Here is a 23,696-nt window from a genome sequence, read left to right as displayed (position 1 = left end):
CTAATCCTCATTAATCTTGAATTTAATAACATGCATCAAAGCCGCTTTTTATGTTCTTTTTTTTTTGGGGGGGGGTGGGCGTCAGATCTTCAAAGCCACTTTCTAACTATTTTGATCATGGAGGTGGGAGAGTTGTGAGCGGCATGTTGTGATTCCTTATTTCGAATATGCCCCTCCAACTTTTGTAGTTGTTTCTTGTTGGATAACATTATAACAAACACAGAAAAAAATTCAAATCCAATCCTTGATCCAATCCTGGACCAATCAAATATACAACCCAGAAAATATTTCAAATCAAATTCTCACAAAGCCACAAATACCTTCCACTTGTGTTGTTTTAATCAAATCCCTCAAAACAGATCGAAGATAAAGCCGTAGCAAATGAAAACAATCTGAAAAATCAAAACTTTTTGCCTTATGAACAGGGGCACAGTGGAACTCAACTTTCGTATATAGTAAATGGCAGCACATTAAGTATTCCACGTACTTTTCTTCGTTTTTAGTAGATTACATGTTGTTAGATTCACTTCACATATACTATATTACTTTAGTACAAAAGCATTCAGGGATGACTTCAGAGGTTAGTAGTCCTAATACAAAATATTTCCTGGTTTTTTTCTTTTCTAAATCATGACATTTACAGCTCCATAGAATTGATCACCCCCCTAACTCTCCATTTTCGCAAGTTAATATGACATGTAAATACAAGGATGAACGTGTTTTGGATACTGGGCAGAGAACAGAAAATTCCACAACACAACACAACTTGGTCACGCAGTGAAAACCTCAATTGAGATCAAAAACACTGCGGGGCTCTAACTCTTGAGAACCCAATGATTCACTAATCAAAACAGATTACAAAGTTACAACTCAGGTATTGCACTGACCGCGGCAATCCCTCCTGAACTGACTAACTTACAATCTGGGATTGCACTGACTGCTGCAATCCTTACTGGACAGACTACACATTTAACTGTGGGATTGCAATGACTGCTGCAATCCTTACTGGACAGACTCACAAACTGTTTTCAACATGGCACAAAACAGAGCAACAAAGAGTCTGACTCTTTTACAATCAAGGGATTGAAACTCAATACGATTTCAATACATAGAACAAACAGAATACCCATGTATATATAGGAGGAAGAAGGAATTCCATTCTGTCAAAGTTGCTAGAAGCTTGGTTGGAGTAGGGCCTTGTGTTTCGGCAAGATAACCAACTAAAATGGTAAACCCTGCTGCAATTGTCTCCCACTTTGATCTTTGACAGCAAGGTTTACATGAAGATGAACAAGGCCACCTGTCTTCGACAGCAAGATATCCATACTTGCAATTAAACAAACTATCATACTTGGTCTTTAAGTTCATGTATGAATGATCACCAGTTGCTTGCTTCCCACTATCATTTTAGACAGCAAGGTCTTCATGATTACACTGAGTGGATAGCAAGGAAAAGATATGGTTGCTTTCACATTTCTTCTTCACTCGGATCCATCTCAAGGGGATATTAATTACCTCTCCAAGATTTTCTTCCTCACTCGGATCCATCTCAAGGGGATATTAATTACCTCTCCAAGATTTTCTTCCTCACCCGGATCCATCTCAATTGGATATTTCCTCTCCTTGCCAATATGTTAATACTAACAAATCACCAAGGCACCGGATCCATCTCAAGGGGATATTGCATTGAGTGGGCAAGACGAGATGGCTGGCAACCAGATGTAGTTGCTTCCTACTTTCTTCTTTGACAGCAATGTTTCCATAAGAAGAAATGGAAAACCACGTTGTCATGTTCTTCCTTTTCTCTTTCATAGCATGTTCTCATGTTCTTCCTTTTCTCTTTCATAGCATGTTCTCCACGAAGGAGAGAAATAGAAAAACTGAAAACCCAGATGCAACTTCCTTTTCTTTTTGGTTTTCAACAGAAGGAATGATCATGTGAAGGAGAAGAGGTGTACAGTAATATTCTTCACCTTTTGATCATTGCAGCAAGCTGCAATATTCTTTTGACAGCATTTTCTCCACAATACAATTAAACAATCTTGCATGCTAAAAAAAGCCACAAATTCTTCAACACGTACGAAAGAGCAAAGCAACCACACCACACTTCCTTTGAAACAATTCCTTATACTTCACACTTCCTTATACTTCACACGGCTGGTATAGTAGGTTTTGGAATGCCAACAATATTTTATACTAACAATCTCCCCCTTTGGCATTCCTAAACAAAACTACTATAATCTAGATCAACTCCCCCTCATGTAGTACTAGAGAATCCTCTGTTCCTGAAATCTTTATCACACACTTTGTGAAAAACAAATACTATGATCAAGACATAAAACTGCAATTCAATAAGTCATGTAGTAGCAATTTAACCGACTAGTTCAAACCATAAAGAAGTCTAGCCAAATTAAGCAACATAAACCAGGAAAACAAAACCAAATGTCAACAAATATCTTCTCCCCCTTTTTGTCTAGGAATGACAAAGGCAACTATGTAGCGGAAGCAATGTAGAAGAAGAATTACCTGTAGATGTTGCTCAAGAGACACCAACCCAAGAAGAAACAATCAGAGGAAGATAGTCCAAATATCAATACTCCCCCTAAATGGGATCATGTTATGAAGGATGCACGAATGAAATGCAAACACACAATGAGTGGGTTTGTATCCAAGAGTTAAAAACAGATTCAATTTGCATAGCTTTTCAGACAAGAGTACGACCACAAAACCATAAACATAAATGCAACAAGATAAGGTCACATGAGTAAACCATTTTTGACAACCACAAGGTAAGCTGGAAGATGATCGAGTATTCTATACCTTTGTTGTGTAAGTGAACATAACTCAAGATGGAGTGTGTAACATTCTTAGAATCCTTGAAATTAGAACACACATAAGAAGAGAAAAAATGAACAACATAGATATTCCCCCTTATATCTCCGTGTGGGCACAATTTTAAATTTTTTTTTTTTTTTTTTTTTTAACCTTTTCACACAACATATAGTTTTTCACAAGAAAACTAAGACTCATGTAATGAGTTTTATGCCAGCAGCTCCCAAGTCAGATGACTTTAGGGTACTAGATGTAACAAGGACATCCCAAAGGACACATCAACTCGAGTCAATAGTTTTACATACCACCGGGGTGACCAAACCATTCCCTTTTCTTCCCAATCCTTATATCGTTCGTCACGACCAAGGCCTGTTTACTTTGGGAATAGCCTGGCCATGCTCCAAATATATTGTACCTTTTTAACTAGGAGCAATAATAACATTTTAACAACTTCATATGTGTGGACTAAGAACAAGTCAACCAAGAATATTACTTACCACCACAAGGAGTATGTGTGCATGTGATCATACAAAGTGATAGAGAATATGTTGATCATGTTCGAGATTACACAGTGATGCAAGAACAAGTTCAAAACATGCTAATCATCTCATCACACTCATATTTAAGGAAGGGAGTAGAAACCTTGTCAATCTAAGTTCAAATGAATCTGTCAGACACTTCGGGATACAAACCACACATGCAATCCTGATTCTCCAGAAACCAGAAAAATAAAAAATACAGAAATAAAAAGAGCAATGCACTTATACTACAATGAGATCATACAATATGAATGCATGCAGAATGGATCAAGTAAAGTGAGAGTATCAATACTTAGAGCACCCACCAATGTCGCTTCTAAGAGATTCAAATCGAGCTGTGTCTAAGGACTTAGTAACCGAATCAGCCAATTTGTGTTTAATAGGAACAGAAGCAAGTTCAAACATGTTATCAAGTTTATCCATATGAGCAGAAAGACAATTATTAGAACCTTTTTTAATCCAAATTTGCTTCTGCTTCAAATTCTGCTCTTTGGGGATTGCAATACGCACTGCAATCCTGTTTATCAACTTCAGATGTTCTTTCAACTCAGCTTGTAAAGAAGCTGTAGAGCTGAGTTCCTTCTGTTTCCTGCATTTTTGAGATTCCCTGCGGAGCAAATTACATCTAGGACGAATGTGCCCTATTTTACCACAGTGATGACAAGTGGGAATGAACCTTTTGGAGTTGTGAACATACCTGGGCTGATGCACGCATGTGTGCTTGTTAGAACTTACCTGAGCAACTCTCTGATGGGTTTGGAAGTCTAAATTTGGTTTTGATCTTCTGGGCAACTTAGTATCAGAATCATTGTCATTTAAAGTTTGTGACTGACCCAAAGAATTTTCACAATCCAGACTTTTTACAAAGGTCAAGGGCTTGCAGGACTCACCTTCATACCCTAATCCTTCTTTGTTAGAATGAGCTTTACCAAAGCCAATCATCCTAGAGACCTTTTCCGACCCTATAGAGAATTTGTTGAAGCTTTCCTTGACTTTAGATAGCTCATCCTGCAATTTTTCATTTTCAAATGTTAGTGAAATATTTAGAGTAGACTGAGCCTTAACTTCAACCTGCAAGATTTTGATCTTGTTAATAAGATCATCATGTTCCTTGTCCCAATCTTGAGACTTGACCTCACCCTGCAAAACTTTAATCTTATCAACAAGGTCAGTACGCTCTTCTTCCCATTCTTTCAAGCAAGAATCAAAATTTAGCTCAGATTCATTTTTTTCTTTTCTTAATGACTCAATTTCTTCCTTAAGTTTGAAATTTTTCTTAAGAACAATTTTTGAAGCATTGTACAATTGCTTACACTTTTCATTCGTCTCCTCATCAAAAGCTTCAACTTCAATATCAGACTCATCGGATAAATCAATATTAAGGGAAGAAGTAAGAGCAAGATTTACCTCTTCAGAATCCGATTGAGATCCTTCATCACTATCACTCCATGTGGATTTTAAAGCTTTGTCGCCACGTGAATTATATCTCCTGTTACCACAGTTAGCAGCAATATGTCCAATTCCACCACATTCATAGCATTTAGGTTTGTCAGGAAAACTTTTCTTTTGAGCAAATTTGGCAAACTTTGAATTTTTATCAAAACGATTCTCAAATTCTTGACCTCTCTTTGTGTCAGAAAAGTTTCTTGAGGTGTTTCCAAATGAGTTTTTATCATTCAGAAATTTTTTAAACTCTTTTGTCAACAAAGTTAAATCCATAGAATCATCAACAATATCATCTTTATCATTAATGGAAGAAAAAGCAACATCTTTTACCTTTTTATCCGGTTTGAGTCTCATCTCAAAAGTTTTGAGATTTCCCACCAGTTCGTCAAGAGTGTAGGTATCTAGATCCTGAGCCTCCTCAATGGCAATCTGTTTGGCCTGGAATTTTGAAGGAAGAGATCTAAGAAACTTCTTGACAATTCGGTGCTCCTCAAATGGATCATCCAAGCTCCGACATTGACTTGTTACATTGAGAAGCCGAGCATGAAAGTCGTCGATTGATTCATCTTCAGTCATTGACATATTCTCAAATTCCAAAACTAGTCGTTGAAGTTTCTGCCCTCTAACCTTTTTATTACCTTCATAGGTGACTTGGAGAAGATCCCATGCTTGTTTGGCAGTGTCACAGTGGCTGATTCTCATTCTCTCCTTCTTGGATAGAGCTATGAATAATGAATTTCGTGCCTTGAAATCACAATTTCTGTCACGAACCTCCTCCTTTGTCCATTCCTTTCTAGGCTTAGGAATTCTTGCAGAACTCACTTCTTCTTTCTTGGAGTCTTCTGCCATGGTTGGATGTTCCCAACCAATTTCTACTATATTCCACATATTTTCATCTTGAGAGTAGAGAAATGCCCTCATCATAATCTTCCATTGTGAGTAATCTTCTCCATCAAATAATGGTGGACAGTTAATGGAGCTGGAGGCTCTGTCACGTTGATGTTCCATCCTTGATCACGGATCAACTAAAACTCTTTAGAACCCGCTCTGATGCCAATTGTAAATACAAGGATGAACGTGTTTTGGATACTGGGCAGAGAACAGAAAATTCCACAACACAACACAACTTGGTCACGCAGTGAAAACCTCAATTGAGATCAAAAACACTGCGGGGCTCTAACTCTTGAGAACCCAATGATTCACTAATCAAAACAGATTACAAAGTTACAACTCAGGTATTGCACTGACCGCGGCAATCCCTCCTGAACTGACTAACTTACAATCTGGGATTGCACTGACTGCTGCAATCCTTACTGGACAGACTACACATTTAACTGTGGGATTGCAATGACTGCTGCAATCCTTACTGGACAGACTCACAAACTGTTTTCAACATGGCACAAAACAGAGCAACAAAGAGTCTGACTCTTTTACAATCAAGGGATTGAAACTCAATACGATTTCAATACATAGAACAAACAGAATACCCATGTATATATAGGAGGAAGAAGGAATTCCATTCTGTCAAAGTTGCTAGAAGCTTGGTTGGAGTAGGGCCTTGTGTTTCGGCAAGATAACCAACTAAAATGGTAAACCCTGCTGCAATTGTCTCCCACTTTGATCTTTGACAGCAAGGTTTACATGAAGATGAACAAGGCCACCTGTCTTCGACAGCAAGATATCCATACTTGCAATTAAACAAACTATCATACTTGGTCTTTAAGTTCATGTATGAATGATCACCAGTTGCTTGCTTCCCACTATCATTTTAGACAGCAAGGTCTTCATGATTACACTGAGTGGATAGCAAGGAAAAGATATGGTTACTTTCACATTTCTTCTTCACTCGGATCCATCTCAAGGGGATATTAATTACCTCTCCAAGATTTTCTTCCTCACTCGGATCCATCTCAAGGGGATATTAATTACCTCTCCAAGATTTTCTTCCTCACCCGGATCCATCTCAATTGGATATTTCCTCTCCTTGCCAATATGTTAATACTAACAAATCACCAAGGCACCGGATCCATCTCAAGGGGATATTGCATTGAGTGGGCAAGACGAGATGGCTGGCAACCAGATGTAGTTGCTTCCTACTTTCTTCTTTGACAGCAATGTTTCCATAAGAAGAAATGGAAAACCACGTTGTCATGTTCTTCCTTTTCTCTTTCATAGCATGTTCTCATGTTCTTCCTTTTCTCTTTCATAGCATGTTCTCCACGAAGGAGAGAAATAGAAAAACTGAAAACCCAGATGCAACTTCCTTTTCTTTTTGGTTTTCAACAGAAGGAATGATCATGTGAAGGAGAAGAGGTGTACAGTAATATTCTTCACCTTTTGATCATTGCAGCAAGCTGCAATATTCTTTTGACAGCATTTTCTCCACAATACAATTAAACAATCTTGCATGCTAAAAAAAGCCACAAATTCTTCAACACGTACGAAAGAGCAAAGCAACCACACCACACTTCCTTTGAAACAATTCCTTATACTTCACACTTCCTTATACTTCACACGGCTGGTATAGTAGGTTTTGGAATGCCAACAATATTTTATACTAACATGACATCTAATGAATCATATCAAATATATGGCATTCCACCAGTTTAATCACTACATATGAAAGCCATTTTTAGTTTTCCATTAACCTAAAGGCACAAATGCATCTGCAATGAAATATTGCACAAACAAACACAGGGAAGAAACATCGAGGAGAAGCACATCCTAGTAAACTTCTTAATTAAACCTGGACCAACTATGGAACATTCCATGTCTGAGTTGCAGCTTGATGCCAACAAACCAAAACATTTAATAAAAGCAGCGAACTACATACCTCTCAGTGATAAACTTTATGAGCTCATCCAAGATAAAGTCCTCAACATTCACATCCGCCAAAGTTCGACAACTAAGATCAACAACAATGCAGCACATCTTCTTTAAGTCAAAGGGAATGCTGGGAGCACCATCATTGCGTATGTCTATGGTGTTCCACTTCAGTTCCTTGCAGATTTACCGCCACTTCATGCATGCATACCTTCTGAGCACTCTCAGAGATATCAATTGTTCCAAGCCATGACAGTATTGACATAGTAACTTTATCTGGGAGTTCAACCCAATTAAAGCAGTAAAATGATCTACAATGTGATCAAACAACAAAATATAAACAACAGCAGCATATGAAACATAAGAGCAAATGTAGATTCTAAAATTAAACAGATACATAAACACTCAACAATCAAAATCAGAAGCTCAATACAACTGCAACCATTCACACTATTTTACCAACCCAATATCCACGCAGACATGTGTCTCAATGTCAGATTTTATGTATCTATGTTTATACATGCTTCATTCATATGCAGTGTGATTGTGGAATCCCTGAAGATGGATAGCTTGCAGCGGCTTCCCTCAACTTGGAGCCTACGCTACGCAGAATTGTGAGTCAAATTTTCACCCTTCACTCTAATTAGAAGCTAGATGCTGTTAGAGGAATCTCCTCGATATGCTTATCAATTGAGTGAAGCATCGTGTTGATTTTTTTCCCCTCTTTTGGTGTTCGAGGAGAGTTACATTATGCTAAAACTTTTAATGATTCTGTAATCCAAAGATTCATGTCATTTATTCATCAATTATGAAACTTTCTTGAATAATAGGTCAGCGAGGAATTGGAGCGTGGTTTGACGAAAACAGAACATTGATATGTATGAGGTTGTTGATGTATTCCACTCTGATCAGTCATATATCACAGAAAACAAGTATTTTCTGGACAATGTATTTCACTGGTCTGCGACAACAATGTAGAACAATCACTAATTTCTGAACCAAATACAGTCTTAAATGGAAAAGAAGCGGTCTACTTCTGAACAATCTAAATTGAACAACCTAGATTTAGTTGTACTTAAACAGCAGCATGACAAAATTATTCAAAGAGAAAGACTGTGTCTGAGTTTGCCAAAAACTGAGTTCGTTTGCCTACTTATATATGCTGCAATCTTTATTAGTGAAGACACAAGCAGAGGCTTATGAACTGCAAAAACTTTGTGATATAAGCAACCCTAAGCTGTAGTTAACAATATCAATGCATAAGTTTACAATATAAATCAAGATCTTGGGGAAGTTACACATAACTATATAAAGAAAAGAAAATGAATATACTAAAAGGGCTAACCTGAACATTGCTTTCTTCTACCAATATCTCCTTAGCCTTCTCACAGAGCCCCCTTTACCTACTGAGCAAACAAATATGTTGACAAAAAGATTTAGATGAATGATGGATGAAAACACATATGACTACAGAAATTACCAGGAAACTAAAAAAAAAAAAAATGTAAGTAAACAAATATAAAACTTGAAAATGAGCAAGAAACAAAAACAATGGTTGTATAATAATATCACAAACACTTATGCAGCAACATCAAATATGAAAACTTAAAGATATACCATCTCATGAATCTGGTATTATTATCACTTAAACAACCGAACAGCTTGGGTAATGAAAACTCTCATATACAAACATAGACATGGGATGAACAATCACTAACAATACTTTGATCTAAGTAACTATGAAATTCAACACAAAAGGTAAGAATTCATGAAACATGATCACAGTTGAAAGTGAAACTGTTTAACATACCTGGTCTTCATATTTTCCTTTCAAGTTCAATCAAATACTTTACAGTTAACTACACAAATGTAAATGTCACTGAAGTTCATTATCACCTTTTTTTTTTTTTTTTTTGAAGAAAGAAGTTCATTATCACCTAGCTTACACAGAATACTGAAAACTCCAAATACTTGAGAAACAATTTGAAAAAACAGAAATTTACCAATTGTCAACCTAGATTTAGTTGTACTAAAACAGCAGCATAACAAAGTTACTAAAAGAGAACAAGAGCAGGGATACATTGTAAGGCACAAACTGTGTCTGAGTTGGCCAAAAAACTGATTTCATTTGCCTACTTATGCTGTCATCTTTATTAGTGAAAACATGGGCTGGCTTATAAACTGCAAAAACTTTTTTTTATAGCTAGCTTAATCATTACTGTCTTAGCTAGACATTGCAAGTAGCTTGGCCAAATAATCAAAACCACCTGCTTTGCAATTACGCTGAGGAAGTGCTTACATGAAACCCCGAGGGATCAAACTTTTGAGGCTGGGGAAAGACTTGTGGATATGATGAATAGAGACAACGTACATCCAAGTTAAGAGACCAACCTTTCTCTATATTATATCCTGCAATAGTGGAAAAAATGACTTATAGTTACATCGTCAAACTGGAGAAGTAAACATTAATTGGCTTTTGTTATGTGGTGTGGGGGGCCAAAGTGTTGCACCATCAATCTCAAAATTCTGGGCAGCCTTGATTACCTCCCCTTGATCAATAATGTAAAATAGTCGAGTTTTCAATTGAAAAATTATTACACCAAGCTATAAAATTTGAGTACATGGATGCATTGCTTACCTTGGCGGTTTTAGTTTCAGACCGACCATTACCTCGGTCAGCAATCAGTTTTCAGTCTTGAGTCGAAATCAAACTTCATCCGTTGAAACACAGGTAGTCAATCGATCAAACCGTCTCTCTTCTCTTCGATCGTGTCCATCCATCAACTATAAAAACATGCAAACCAAAAGAACGAGACAACAGGGGCAATTGAGTAAAACTCTGGACAACAAGGGGCAGTTTGAAAAAAAAAAGAAAAAAAAAAAGAAGGGGAATAATTCCCCAAGATAAAGTTGTGTCTTCAGCCGAACAAGCCTATAGTGGTCTTCTCTCTGAAACTCAGATCCTCTTCGATCTACCCTTGTTGAACCCTGTAAATTTGAGGATTCCAAAAGTTTTAATCTTGATCCACCCCCCCCCCCCCCCAAAAAAAAAAAAAACAAAAAAACAAAAAAAGTTTTTTCCTTCATATAATAATATTTCCCTCGTGTACTATTAACGTTGACTGGAGAAAAGATTTTAACTTCTGGTTCAGATTCTGGTTTACTCTTACAGCAAAACGAGGACTTGAGAATTCCCAATTAAACCTAAACTTGGAGTCATCAGCAAGGATCTGTTAGATTCTTTTCCTAATCGCAAAAGGTTAGTATTTTCCTAATACTATTGGCAAAAGAAACGTTTTTCCCTAATGCTGATAAGAATGGGCCGGGGGTCTTTATTTTTATGATAACAGAGGCGGACACAGAGCTAAACCAAGAGACAGACCGACCGAGAGCCACTGCTGCAGCATTGAGTATTTACTTTAGCTAGATGGAGGTGATGATTGATACTCTGGTAATTTGCGGTTGCTTAGTGTTTGGTGGTAGTGTGATCAAAAGACTACTCTGTAGCAGACCCAGACCCAGACCCAGACCCTGGGAGACATTACCTGACGATGTCATGGAGATGGTTGTGCGGCACCTGAGTGTACGTGATCGTATACGATTAAGCAGTGTTTGCAAGTCTTGGAACACCGTTCCTATGCGCAGAGATATCCCTAGTGCTCCACATCAACTCCCCTGGTTAATACTTCCTCAATGTTGCCATAAGAGCTTGACCTTTTACGACCTCTATGACGGCAAAGTTGGCAAGTTGGACCTGCCTGAACCAGTTCAAGGAGGGTGGTTTCAAGGATCTTCTAAAGGTTGGATGATCATGGTCATGGAAAAAGATCTAGATTCTACAATGTTTCTAGTAAATCCCATTTCAGGAGCCCAACACCAACTTCCATCTTTGAGCACGGTTCCATCTTTCCAAAATTTTGTAGAAACGACCAGATGGAAACACTATGGTGCCTCCCTTTTCAGCTATTGCCTTGTGCTGTCCACCTCGGATATCACTTCAGAGCAATGTATGATAGCAGCTTTCTTTGGAGACGCTGAAACATTGTGTTTGTGCAGACCTGGAGACACAAGTTGGAGTATTTGCGAGGTACTAGATGCTAATGAGGTCATTATTGATTTATTGTTTTCTTCTGGCAAGCTATATGCCTTGGTTCTTAGTCATGATAAGGAAGGCTTTATGTCAGCTCCTCGTACTTTAAGTTGTGGAGGTCATGCCGTGGAATTATATCTGGTCTATGATATAATGCCAAGATTCAGTGACCAGAATGAAGTATATGGGGACTATATAGTCCAATTAAAAGCTTCACTAGACTCGCATTTGATAGACTCAGCAACCAATGGTGAAATATATTTGATCCATCAAATGCAAGATAAATTTATGAAATTGTCTGACGACGAGAACCCCGAGGATGGTGGCGGTGGAGGAAATGAGGAGGATGATTATGTTGAAGGCAGGGATGATGACAATGACTCTGACAATGAGGAACATGACAACTTGGAAGATAATGAGGATGGAGGAGATGATATCCATGACATGGATGATGACAATGAGGAACATGACAACTTGGAAGATAATGAGGATGGAGGAAATGGTATCACTAGAGTTGAGGAAGAAGACCGTGACCTTAATGTAATTTTGAGGACAAGTGCTTTTTATGTTTACAAGCTTCACCCAAAGGAGAAGAAGATTGTTAGTGCACGGTGCCTGGAGGATCAACTATTGTTTTTGTCGGGCGCGGGTCAATTGTCCCTTCCTGCAAGAGAGATCAACAAGTTGGAAGGAAATTGTATTTATTTTGCAACAAATAATCAATCGACTTTCCATCAGCGAGAATATATAACTCGAGAGCTTGGCATATTCAACTTGGATGATAGAAGAGTTCAGCGATCTTTCCCAAGCGTTAGGGTGTCGGTACGCTCTCGACTTAGTTGGTTTAATCCGATTTTATAGTGATGTCAAGAACTTGAATTATTCATTTTGTTTGTTTTCTAGCAACTCTTGTTCAGCAATAACGATTTTGTACCGAAAATTAAGTAATAACTCTATTTACATTTTCCATTAGTAGTTCTGGTTCGTGGTTTATTTATGTTTGCTTCTGGATGATTCTGTTGCTTTATGCCTACCGGCCACCAGACTTTATCTTGTTTTTGGAAGCAGGACATGTTTCTAATTATATTGTGATTGCAATCTCTAACATGAACGAATATTCGGTGCACCGCTGGTGTCCCATTACTGGCAACTCGGTCAGCCGTTAGTCATGTATGGTGAAAAAAAAACTGGAGTTCAGTTAAAATGAAATTTACCTGATCACATTTCGATTCCACACCAAAAATCCCCATTTCTATGTTTCAATTCGCTCTTCAGTCTCCCCACCAAGCACCAAACCCCTTGGATCGAACCCTGCGGATTTCAAGTTCTCTCATTCTTTCTTTCAGTTTCAAGCTTTTCCGCCAGTCTAGGTTTTCCGATATCAAGAACCGGCAAGAATGGATCCTCTTCCGCAAGAAGTCGACGATTACATCAGAGAGTCGATTGAGCACACCCTCGGCCCCCCCCCCCCCCCGTGTCCACCCAGACTCTCGAATTGAAGCTCCGGTGCGCCGAAGCCACGAAGCGACGGCTGCGCGACCAGTACACCGTTCTGGGGTTTGTGTGTTCACATTCATTTTGAATTTTTGGTTATTTTGCTTGGTTTGGTTGGGGTTTCTTACAGTTTTTTGGTTTCAGGCCGAGCCTTGTATGAACGCTCAGGCTTTGAGGAAGTTTGTGGAGGAGAGTCAGAGACTAGCGGCGGAGTGTGCACATCTGGTGAGTCAGTGCAACAAGTTGGAGAAGGAATGATCACTTTATGATCATGACCGAGAGGCTTTGATGGATTTCGAGAACGAGGCGGACCAGAGGTTTAAGGAGGCTGAGTTTGGGGTCGAAGAGTTGGAGGATGCATGAACCGGGAGAATTGAGGGAAGAATTGAAGTTCTACAAGAATGAATACGAGAGACTTTCGGTAATTCTTTCTGACTATTTTTATTTGTCTAACTGTTCTAATTTATCTAGTGATCAGTTTGATTTGATTCTAACTATTGAATCTCCTGATTTTTATTCATATAGTAATATGCTTGTTGGTTTGTGTAAATTTGGTAAATTTGACACCGCCTGGTTTGGTTTGGTTCCTACTAGGTCTGCAGTGAACCTTTTTATTGGAGAGTTGTGTTTATTGAGTGGAAAGAAGCAGCTGTTGCTAAATTAAGAGTGAAAAACGTTCGTAGGCCCTTTAAGAATTTAGTTCCAAATGTGCATGAAAAGAGCAGTGCCATCCAGCCTGCACTTGGAGTTTTTTGGGAAGTTTATAAATTAGGGTGTTGTGAATGTTCTTATTAGAGAGTCCTGTTTATTGATGCGAAAGAAGCAGCTGTTGCTAAAGTAAGAGTGAAAAACGTTCGTAGACCCTTCAAGCTTTTGGTTCCAAATGTGCATGAAAACTTGGGCTATTACCTATCCAGGAATCTGGGTTAACATAATAAGCATTGGCAATTAAACTTCGCAGGGTAGTTGAAGCAAGGTTGCTGCTCTAATAGATTAGCGTATGAAAAGGAAAAATTGCAGTTAATGCATTTGAAGCACCAGAAATTACAGGTATTTTTTGTCCTGTGAAGCTTTTGATTCTCTAGCTTTGCATGTAGTTTGTCACCTTCCCTAATATTTGTACTTGCTTGCAGAGTAGGGTACAGCTCTTAAGCTCTTCAGTTCAGGAGTCTCAAATGCTGAAGTTAAACACCATCTAGTGTCAGTCTGAGGCTGGTAGAGGAGAGACTCTTGTTGATGAGAGTTGGTCATGTTTGGTTAACCGTGTGGGTGAAAAAGAGGTAACCATTTATCTTAAGATTCGGAATCTGTTTTCATTAGAAATGGCCTAAATAGTCGCTAATTAACAAAAGGGGATTTGAACCACTTAAGAGTTTAGATATAACTGTTGCAAGGATTATAAAATAAAAAGAAAAAGTAGAGACACCTATCGTACATTGGAGTTTTATGGTGCATAAAAAATGCTAAAGCTAACAAATTTACTTCCCATAGTAGGCATGTTGAAAACTCTGAAGCAAGGGCGTGGCATGTGGGGCATCGGGGAGAGCTAGAAGTTTGTGCTGGGAATGGGATAGATGGGATCTGATGCGATAACTCATTGTTGGAAATGGTGGAAGTGAGGAACAAGCAGGTGATATTGAAGAAGTATGTGTCGGCCGGGCTCCCAAAAGAATCTGACATGGCCGTTGTCACTACCACCACCAAACTGAAGCTTCCAGAAGGCTCCGGCGGGGTTCTGGTGAAGAACCTCTACTTTTCCTGCGATCCTTACATGAGAGGCCAAGAGCGAACCTGCTTCTTATGTCGATCCCTTCAACCCCAGCAAGGTGACTACCTTTGCCCTCATTCTCTATTCAATTCAAATTCCAAATCTTTAAGCTTATTGGGTCGTCGCAATTGTTGCTACGATTATATATACAATTTGAGCACATATTGTGTGTGTGAAATGAGTAAAAAGAACCTTGCTTTGTTATGAGATTTAGATCAATTACGTAATTGTTTACAATATATTTGAAATCATTTTTCATATAGTATTATATATGTGCAGCGTATCAGCAGTTTAAGGGAATCTTTATTATTTACTGGAACTTTTTTCTTAGGTATAAACTCTGGAATTCCTACCTTAGAGCTGTTATGGAGTGTGACATGAAAGCAGTTAGCAAAGGTAATAAGAGCAAAGTTGAAGTTTTGGAGACTTGCTTGCAGCAAATGAAAGCCTGCTTCCTTGATGTAAGCTTGTAGTTTGCCTTTTCATGTCTTGATTTCTTTCTTACTTTGACACACAGGCACAACTATCACACTTTAGTACACACCCTAAGAGTCAATCTATAACCCTCTTCATTTTTTTTTTTTTTCAATTCTTTTGATCTGAATTGATTATAAACTGTTTGTAATACCTCATTCGGTTAAATTTATCATAATTTGCAGTTCCTTGTGGGTGTGGGCACTGGGGGGGGGGGGGCGCCAGGGGGGAATTAACTTGAAATAACAGAAAAATGAGGGTTGGTGTACAGGTTAACAACAACATCCTACATGGTTTTGTATACTTAACAAACTGTAGTGGAAATAAATTGTTAAGTACCCACAGCTAGCATTCCTGCTACCAAGTCTGTTCCAGAAACCAATTCATTTAACCATTAAATTAATCTGGAATAATTTTCACGGAAAGAACTTATTAAAGTATCTCAACAACTTACAACTTTATATTGACCAATTCATTTGTTATGCCTTATACTGCTGAGATGCCACACTTCTACCTCATACCATGTTGGTGGCTTCAACAATTAAAATTTATGTTTGGCGATGGATTAAACACTACTCACGAAATCTGGAAATGTTTGCAGGCGAGGCTGAACAGAGAAACTTTTTGAAGTCATGGGAGTGTTTGAGAGGTAATTTTACTTTACTTCTGATTCTTGACTATATATAACTTGCTGTGATAATGTGTTATTGCCTTTTATCCAGATCAAATAGATCTGGTGGAGATGAGCAGCATGCATCTGGAGAGTTCATTCGGCGATGTGGACTCTGCCATGAAGCAGATATGGTGCTTAGGAAAAATCAGGTAATGTGATATAAAATATACCTCTAATTCAAAACTGTTTCCAGTGGGTCCTTTATAAATAGTTATAACACCATGCTTTCTGGTTCTGGTTCTGAACCAAAACGCTAGCTGTAGGGGTGGTTTCTTCTAGCTCCTTCCTGTAGAAAATATTTGAGGGATAAAATTCTGATGCATTATCTTCTCTCTGTAGAATTTTCTATTAGCTAGACAATGACATACCAAGTAGGAAAGTAATCAATAATAGTTCATACATGAAATTCAAACACTGGGGATGCAAAGTTTAAGCAAGGCGACTTGGTTTGGGGAATGACTGGCTGGGAAGAGTATAGTCTCATCGCTTTCATTTAGTATTTGTTTAAGATTCCCACCACTGCGTCGGTGGCACCGATGTGCCTCTCTTATTAAACTGGAATTCTTGGTGTGCATATGTGTGTGCCCTCCCTGCTGCCCATATTATTTCAATTACTATTGCTATTAATACCACTTTTTAATTCTTCTTCTGCAAAATTGCCTCTGCTTGAAACAAAAAGTTGTGCATTATCTTTGTATGTCACTGATTGTATTGGCTTCTTATTTATGCTGAATGGTGAAACTAGTGTCAAACCCTTATTTGTTTGAAAAAAGATATTTTACATTTTGATTTCTATGATTGCAGCTTTTGTTAATTGTCACATTCTTTCCAAAACTGATGTTCCAAACTCCACATTGCTTTTGAATTTTAGTAGTGTGGTCTGGCAGTAAAAATTTATTCAGCATCAAATAATCTTGTATGATTTTAGAAAATATGTGTTTAGTACTGTTTGCCAAGTTCTGAATTAGTTATGCATAAGTAAAAATATTAGCCATCACCAGTATACATTATCCTCATGATAAAGTATATTGACTTGTTTGTTTAGGTGCGTTTTGTTTTATTAACATGCTGCACTGACTGAAGTACTTGTGGTTATGTCGCAGTATTCTCATGCCCTTTGGAATTGTAGCAGCACACTCACTGTTTAATTCACAGAAAACTGCATCCAGCGACTTTGATCGAGTCATTATGGGGATTGTACTATTTGAATTGACTTGTTTTCTTTCTTGTTGCCTTTTTAATATAATATGTCATTCTGCATGTTAAGGTTGATTTGCTGGAGAAGAAGTTTGGCTTTGATGAGAAAGCCGGTAAAATGGGTCACAAAAGAGGTGGACTTGTTAGCATGCACAAGTTTGGTTTATGGGAAATAAGTGAAGGTTTCACTCTTCAATACTTTCACAACAGAGCAATCGAACAGTGGATGCAGTCATGCAGACGACAACTTTTAGTCCTCTCCAGTTGCACTGCTTTTCTTATAATGGCATTTTCTACTTGAGAAAAGCTTGGGTTTCTTAGTTTATGGGCTGTTGACATTCTTTCACAACTGTATATATATTTGGAATCAATTTTGAGTTTCACTTCATTGATTTTGTTGTTACAGATCGTTGAATGTAATTTAGTTTTCCCTCTTTGAATATTGCTGCAGCAGCAGCTTGGTTACTTTGTCCTGACTGATAATGATTGGTGGATACATCTAAAAGGCCGAAAACGATAAATTTTGATTTGGTTATTAGAAAGTAATATCAATGTACCTACTATTTTTGTGTAACTTGTTCATTACATACACACGAAGTGAAAATGCAATGAAGGCTTAATTTGGAGAAGCCTACCGTTGGATGAGTGGATAGTTCTAACTTGGATCCATTTAGTCAACCATAATTAAATTTACAAAACAATATATATATATATATATATATATATATATATATATATATATATATATATATATATATATACAGCGCTTCTCCGGTGCGGACGTCCGCTCTTTTTGCTTAGGTGCGGATTTCCTGTTTTGACCCACTTTCCGATCACATTTTCACATCTTAGCCGTTCAGTTTTTAGGTCATAATGTATAGATCACCTCTACAAAATTTCAGTCAATTTGGTGATCGTTAAGGCATCCAAAACTGCAATTTACCATTATAAATACGAACGGTTCCGGTTCGACAGATTCGGTCCGTTCGTGTAAATTGCAATTTTGGATGCCTTAACAATCATCAAATTGGCTGAAATTTTGCAGAGATGATCTATACATTGGGATCTAAAAACTGAACGGCTAAGATGTAAAAATGTGATCGGAAAGTGGGTCAAAACTGGAAATCCGCACCTTTTTCTTCGGTGCGGATATCCGCACCTGAGCAAACTTATATATATATATATGTGTGTGTGTGTGTGTGGACTTTCAGAAGTGAAAATGCAATGAAGGCTTAATTTGGAGAAGCCTACCGTTGGATGAGTGGATAGTTCTAACTTGGATCCATTTAGTCAACCATAATTAAATTTACAAAACAATATATATATATATATGGGAAAATGTTCATTTACCCAAATTTGAGTTACACTAACTCTATTTACCCAAACATCTTATTATAAGATTGCCCACTTACTCAACAAATTACGTATTTTTTGCTCTAATATTCAATTAAGTTATTTTTTTATTATTTTTTGTTTATTTTTAGGACAATTTTGCCCTCTCTCCCTTTGTCACTTAGAGAGACGGCAGCGGGACTCCGATCACCGACAGTCGGTTTTATTGTCCCTCAATAAACTTTTTATTACTCCCAATAATATCCAATAAACTTTCTATTGGCCCCCAATAAACTTTATTGTCCCTTAATAAAATTTTTACTGCCCTTCAATAAAAATTTATTAGGGGTTAATAAGAGTCTCCAGCGACCTCTTTGCGAATTCTGGCAACCTCCAGACCGGTGATGGGAGTCCGGCGTCCTATTTCATTGCCTCCAATAATACCCAATAAACATTTTATTGCCCCCAAATAAACTTTATAAAAATTTATTGGGGGTAATAAAAGTCTCCAGCAACTGGTGATAGGATTTTGGCGGCCGATCACCTGATTTTGACGGCCGGTGACCGGAGTCCCGTGAGGTCTTTAATGACTTTTTAATTATTTAAAGGGCAAACATTTTTTTTACATTTAAATTGAGTAAGTTGGCACACAAATCTTTTCGTGGAGTAAGTGAGCATTTATTAGGCCCAATTTGGGTAAATGGTACCTAAGAGCCCTATATATATATATACATTAGGTTCCACAAAGGGAAACCATATCGAGACATATGGATAAAGAAAAACCGACCCGCTGGATGAGATGAGTACAGTATACTATAATCAGCCAATTTTGTTGATGTTTTGACTTTGACCCACTTTGTGACAGGACCCGCCCCGAATTTCACCCTGAAATCCGAAGTGGACCTGCGGGGCCCACCTTAGAAGAAATTTTGCCAAAAATTAGGCAGAACTTCCCCTAAAGTGGACAACCCAAAACCTGTAGAAAGAGAATTTACACTTCTAAATCACCCATCCTTATTCTCTTGGAGCCACCCTGCTCCCCCAAACAACATCAACCAAAATCACAACACACAAATCTCAACTTAATAACCTTAATTCCGCAGGTAATCAGAGCAATTCTAATAGAAAGGTAAATGAGGAAAACCTAATTCAAGGCAATCGCGGAAGCCATACTGTTGACTATGCCTCGACTCCATGTACGCCCGACCTCAACTAATTTCTCCTGCACACTGGGCATTTGAAACCGAAGGGCCCAGGGGAAAGTACATAAAAACGTTAGCGTGAGTGGACAAAAATAAACAATTTAAAACCAAATGTATTTTATACTTTCCCACATTTATTTCTTTAAAAATCCCGATGCATGCAACAATTTAAAGAAACACAACTTTAGTTCAGCTCAAGAAAACCGACTAGCCCAGCTAGCCACAACCAAGCAAAGAGGAAAGAACTCTGATACTCAAGAAAATAAGACCAGCCCCGCTGGTTAAGGGTATCAGACTAGACCCCGCTAGCCCAGCAATAATATAATGAGTAGGGGAAGATGATAGCCATACGAATAAGCCACTCAGGCTTGGGTGATAGCCTCCCAGGCTAAAGAACTCCCATAACTCCCGTAATATACCCTTACGCCACTAAGTGTAGCGATAGGATACTGGGCTACAGAATTACTGTCACAGAGACAGTAACCTGCGCCACAAAGGCGGAAGGGCTACGGTGATCCCATCACCGCGCCACAAAGGCGGAAAATCAATGCTAGCATGATAAAATCACCCCTCAGTATGGCACGGGGAAACATAACCGAAAACCAAGTAAATCCATAAATACATAAGGCTTCCCCAACTCTTGCAAATGAATTTCCAACGACGTGTCCCACACGCCAAGAGTATCATCATGATTCGAAACAAAACCAATTCCAAAATCATCATCGAGGCATTCCTAATGCCAAAACCGAAAGTCGATAAACAAACAAGAAATAATTCCATCGAAATCTCATTCCGAAAATCTTTCGGAGATCTCAAATCGGTGAATGAAAAATAAATATGAAATTCCGGAAATCACCTCGGAAAAGAATTCATTGAAAATCACAATATCAGAATTTCAAATAATAATTATAATCAATTTCTGAAAATCAATTCATATTCTCAAAAACAACTCATAAATCCAAATCCGAGCATAATAAGTTCATATCCGAAACTCATGAAAAATCAATGTCAAATTATAATCCAAGACAAAATATCATACTCGATAAATAAAACGATAATTAAATAAACCAATAATTTCAAAATAAATGCATGCATCATTTACTTAAAAACAAAAGTCCACTCACAGTACTATTCCGACGATCACGTATACAAGTTCCTTCATCGAGCCAGGGCTCGGTACGACATCCTGTACACGATTATATTCCGTGAATAATTATTCAACAATTTAATATAATTCCTAAACTCAATTCCTCATAAATTACATCTCCCATTCTCCTCGGATTCAGCCCAAATTATACCACTAATACCAATTCGTTAATTTAAAGGTTCCAAGGCAGAACCGAGAGATATCCGACGGTCAGATTCTCGTAATTCGATAATCGAAACCCTAAACTTCAGAAATTCATAATTAATTCCAAGTTTCTCCAAAAAATTATCAAACTTCACATACAAGCTCTACATAATTTATAGGATTTAACTAGCTAAAAAAAATAGAATTTAAATTACTGTTTAAAAGTCACCACTGTTCACGCATGACACTGTTCACGCATGGCACTGTACATGCCCGGCCAACTCCTCATCCGGCCACCAAATTTCAACCACATAATCATCTCAACATTCTAAGCATTTTTCATAACTGTGACCAAGTGAGAAAATACCTTGAAGTGCTCCAATTTTGCCGATGAACACAAACCCGAAAATCTCCAAACCCACCAATTTGGAAATCCTTCAAATTCACCTTCCAAACGTGGAAATTTCAGCTAGAAGTCTTGAGGGAAGATGATCAGTGACTCGAGGCGCTCCTAATAGAACCAATTTTCCCGCCGGAGATAGCCGAAAACTGGAGAATTTCACCGGAGAAGCAAATTGCTACAGTAACGATGATTGCATAAATTCGGGGTTTTCCGGCCAAATCACCGATACCCACTGATACCATCGTATAGAGGAGGAAGAGACGGTCCAAGGACAACTGGAATCACATCAATCGGACGCCGAACGGTGAAGAAATCGGAAAAAGAAAAAGGGAGGGCGACGCGGGGAAGAGGAAGAGGAGAGAGAGAGGGTCAGGGTAAGTTCTGAAATGGGAACTTACCTCGGTAAGTTTCCTTATATATAGAGAGTTACCATGAACAGTAAATTCACATTTTCACTTATAACTTTCACATACGAACTCCGATTTTTACGCACAACATATGCACGCGCTCGGTTTAACGTCCTCTACGACTTCCATGAAGAACAGTTTCCCAAATTTTGACCCGAACAAAAAGTCAACTTTTAGGGCCACTAAAGTTGCTGAAAAAGAGTAAAAGTAAAACAAATTACCGTTTACTGTCCAAATGACTAGTAAACCGGTGAATTTGGGTTCGGGACGTTACAATCTCCCCTCCTTATAAAAATTTCGTCCTCGAAATTTCATATCGCCGAAATAGAAGTAGGACGCACATAACAATCCGAAATACAGCATTCTTCAAGAAGATAGTTCGTCGACTAAACAAAAATGACGATCATAGTGTATGAAAAAAAAAAAAAAAAAAAAAAAATGTGCAAGCCTGCTCAAATCATGTAGAAATTAACTATAGATCTAGTCCAAGAGTTGGCTAAATAAGATAAAGGAATCAACACACAAAAGGAATAGTCCTCAAGCTGAAATATGGCCAGTCATTGTAATCTGATTGATTTCCACCGTCTAAGGAGTAGACTTATTTCCAAACGTCACAGAGAGTCTTCATTAAGTGAGGAATGAAATCGTTAACTCCAACTGGTTCAATATACAACAATCTTAAAACTTAACAACTCTTCCTTAGATTAAACTTCCCTTTCAACCTCAAATCTAACTAACAAAACTCTGATGATCCCCCACTACAAAAGCAATGAAAACATGCTAATAATCCAAAATCATCCACGTCCGAAGTCAAATCCCTTGTCTTGCTGAACCCTATAGCACCATAACCTCACACATACATAAATTCCGGTGTAAAAGAAAATTCATTTCAACGGTTGGCTCAGATGATACCTGGTAATGACGTCACAAACCACCTGTTAAAAGTATAGCATTCATAAGTTCCTCACAAAAGTCGCTTAGTGACAATCCAACCCATTCACCATCAATATTGCGATAATCACCAGATGGTCGTTGCTAATCGACAATTCTAAAACAACAACTTCCTTAGCAACTACAAGGACAGCACTTCCTTCCTTGTTTGTTTGTGCTTAAATTCCTAATAGAAGATCGTTCACGTAAAGGTCCCTTAGTTGTCAAGCATAATAAAGGTCAGCCTCGAATGAACCTATAAGTTCTTAATCAAGTAGGTTAAGGGGCCACTACACTTCCGCTGCGCTACTCTGATACCTGACTAAAATCATTGGTCCAACCTTGAGATGACGCTGCGAGTTGACTAAGAAAACTCATTTGATAGCTACCTTACTAGCCACACATAAACACCTTCCTCAAAACTTTTATAAGTACGGTAATGTGGAAAACTTTTCTAACTCAAATGTGTCTCAAGATCTCTACTAATTACCAATGCCTCCAATCAAAACTGTTAATATTTCTCACAAGTTAATACTCACTTGACTACCATGTCCTGTACCACGTCCTCAATAATCCAGTGCAAGCAAAAATTATAACCACTAGCTCAACTCCAGCTCAACGATTCAAATCCGGAAGAAAATGCATCACCCTCAAGTTGTTCTTAGCCGAGGTTACACTTCTTTAATAGTCATAAACCTGCAATCTGGTTGAATCCATGCCATTCCCGTTGATCTCTGTTGCCCTAAATGGTAATCTTAATTCGTATACCCAGGTAATTCTCACTACTGAGGGCAC

General features: G+C 38.1%; 3 protein-coding genes and 1 long non-coding RNA gene across 11 annotated transcripts; 2 read left to right on the top strand and 2 right to left on the bottom strand.

The window, feature by feature from the left end:
• Positions 1 to 762: 762 nt before the first annotated feature.
• Positions 763 to 11,325, bottom strand: LOC133708129 (uncharacterized). 4 transcript variants are annotated; one of them, XM_062133583.1, is made up of 5 exons: positions 11,186 to 11,325; positions 10,279 to 10,424; positions 9,940 to 10,049; positions 8,986 to 9,046; positions 763 to 8,601 (listed from the first exon to the last, which is right to left on the bottom strand). In XM_062133583.1, the coding sequence occupies exon 5, from the start codon at positions 5,823 to 5,825 to the stop codon at positions 3,657 to 3,659; it is 2,169 nt and encodes a 722-aa protein (XP_061989567.1). In that variant the 5' UTR covers positions 5,826 to 8,601; positions 8,986 to 9,046; positions 9,940 to 10,049; positions 10,279 to 10,424; positions 11,186 to 11,325; the 3' UTR covers positions 763 to 3,656. The 4 variants fall into 4 exon arrangements, with proteins under 4 accessions (XP_061989567.1, XP_061989566.1, XP_061989569.1 ...); XM_062133582.1 differs by having other exon boundaries at positions 763 to 7,951; XM_062133585.1 differs by lacking the exons at positions 9,940 to 10,049; positions 10,279 to 10,424 and having other exon boundaries at positions 11,186 to 11,300.
• Positions 10,746 to 17,776, top strand: LOC133708130 (uncharacterized). Of its 5 annotated transcripts, XM_062133588.1 has the most exons (10): positions 10,746 to 10,899; positions 10,991 to 13,287; positions 13,369 to 13,645; positions 14,186 to 14,274; positions 14,358 to 14,504; positions 14,716 to 15,050; positions 15,324 to 15,453; positions 16,068 to 16,115; positions 16,189 to 16,288; positions 17,243 to 17,776. In XM_062133588.1, exon 2 carries the CDS (start codon positions 11,068 to 11,070, stop codon positions 12,589 to 12,591), a length of 1,524 nt encoding a protein of 507 aa, XP_061989572.1. In that variant the 5' UTR covers positions 10,746 to 10,899; positions 10,991 to 11,067; the 3' UTR covers positions 12,592 to 13,287; positions 13,369 to 13,645; positions 14,186 to 14,274; positions 14,358 to 14,504; positions 14,716 to 15,050; positions 15,324 to 15,453; positions 16,068 to 16,115; positions 16,189 to 16,288; positions 17,243 to 17,776. The 5 variants fall into 5 exon arrangements, with proteins under 5 accessions (XP_061989572.1, XP_061989574.1, XP_061989571.1 ...); XM_062133590.1 differs by having other exon boundaries at positions 10,748 to 13,287; positions 14,363 to 14,504; XM_062133587.1 differs by having other exon boundaries at positions 10,748 to 13,287; positions 14,719 to 15,050.
• LOC133711825 (NADPH-dependent oxidoreductase 2-alkenal reductase-like) lies at positions 14,831 to 17,637 on the top strand. Its single transcript, XM_062137911.1, has 4 exons — positions 14,831 to 15,050; positions 15,272 to 15,461; positions 16,189 to 16,288; positions 17,407 to 17,637. Exons 1-4 carry the CDS (start codon positions 14,831 to 14,833, stop codon positions 17,635 to 17,637), a joined length of 741 nt encoding a protein of 246 aa, XP_061993895.1.
• A 1,483-nt stretch (positions 17,777 to 19,259) lies between the features above and the next one.
• LOC133712562 (uncharacterized) lies at positions 19,260 to 22,354 on the bottom strand. Its single transcript, XR_009847475.1, has 3 exons — positions 21,529 to 22,354; positions 20,995 to 21,056; positions 19,260 to 19,897 (listed from the first exon to the last, which is right to left on the bottom strand). It is a non-coding gene; the product is annotated as an uncharacterized LOC133712562 (long non-coding RNA).
• Between the last annotated feature and the right edge of the window lie 1,342 nt (positions 22,355 to 23,696).

The sequence above is a fragment of the Rosa rugosa genome, chromosome 5 (genome assembly GCF_958449725.1).
Source record: "Rosa rugosa chromosome 5, drRosRugo1.1, whole genome shotgun sequence".
In the NCBI taxonomy this organism is placed as follows: domain Eukaryota; kingdom Viridiplantae; phylum Streptophyta; class Magnoliopsida; order Rosales; family Rosaceae; genus Rosa; species Rosa rugosa.
The sequence above is the reverse complement of the archived record's forward strand: the minus strand, read 5'-3'. Positions and strand labels throughout refer to the sequence as shown.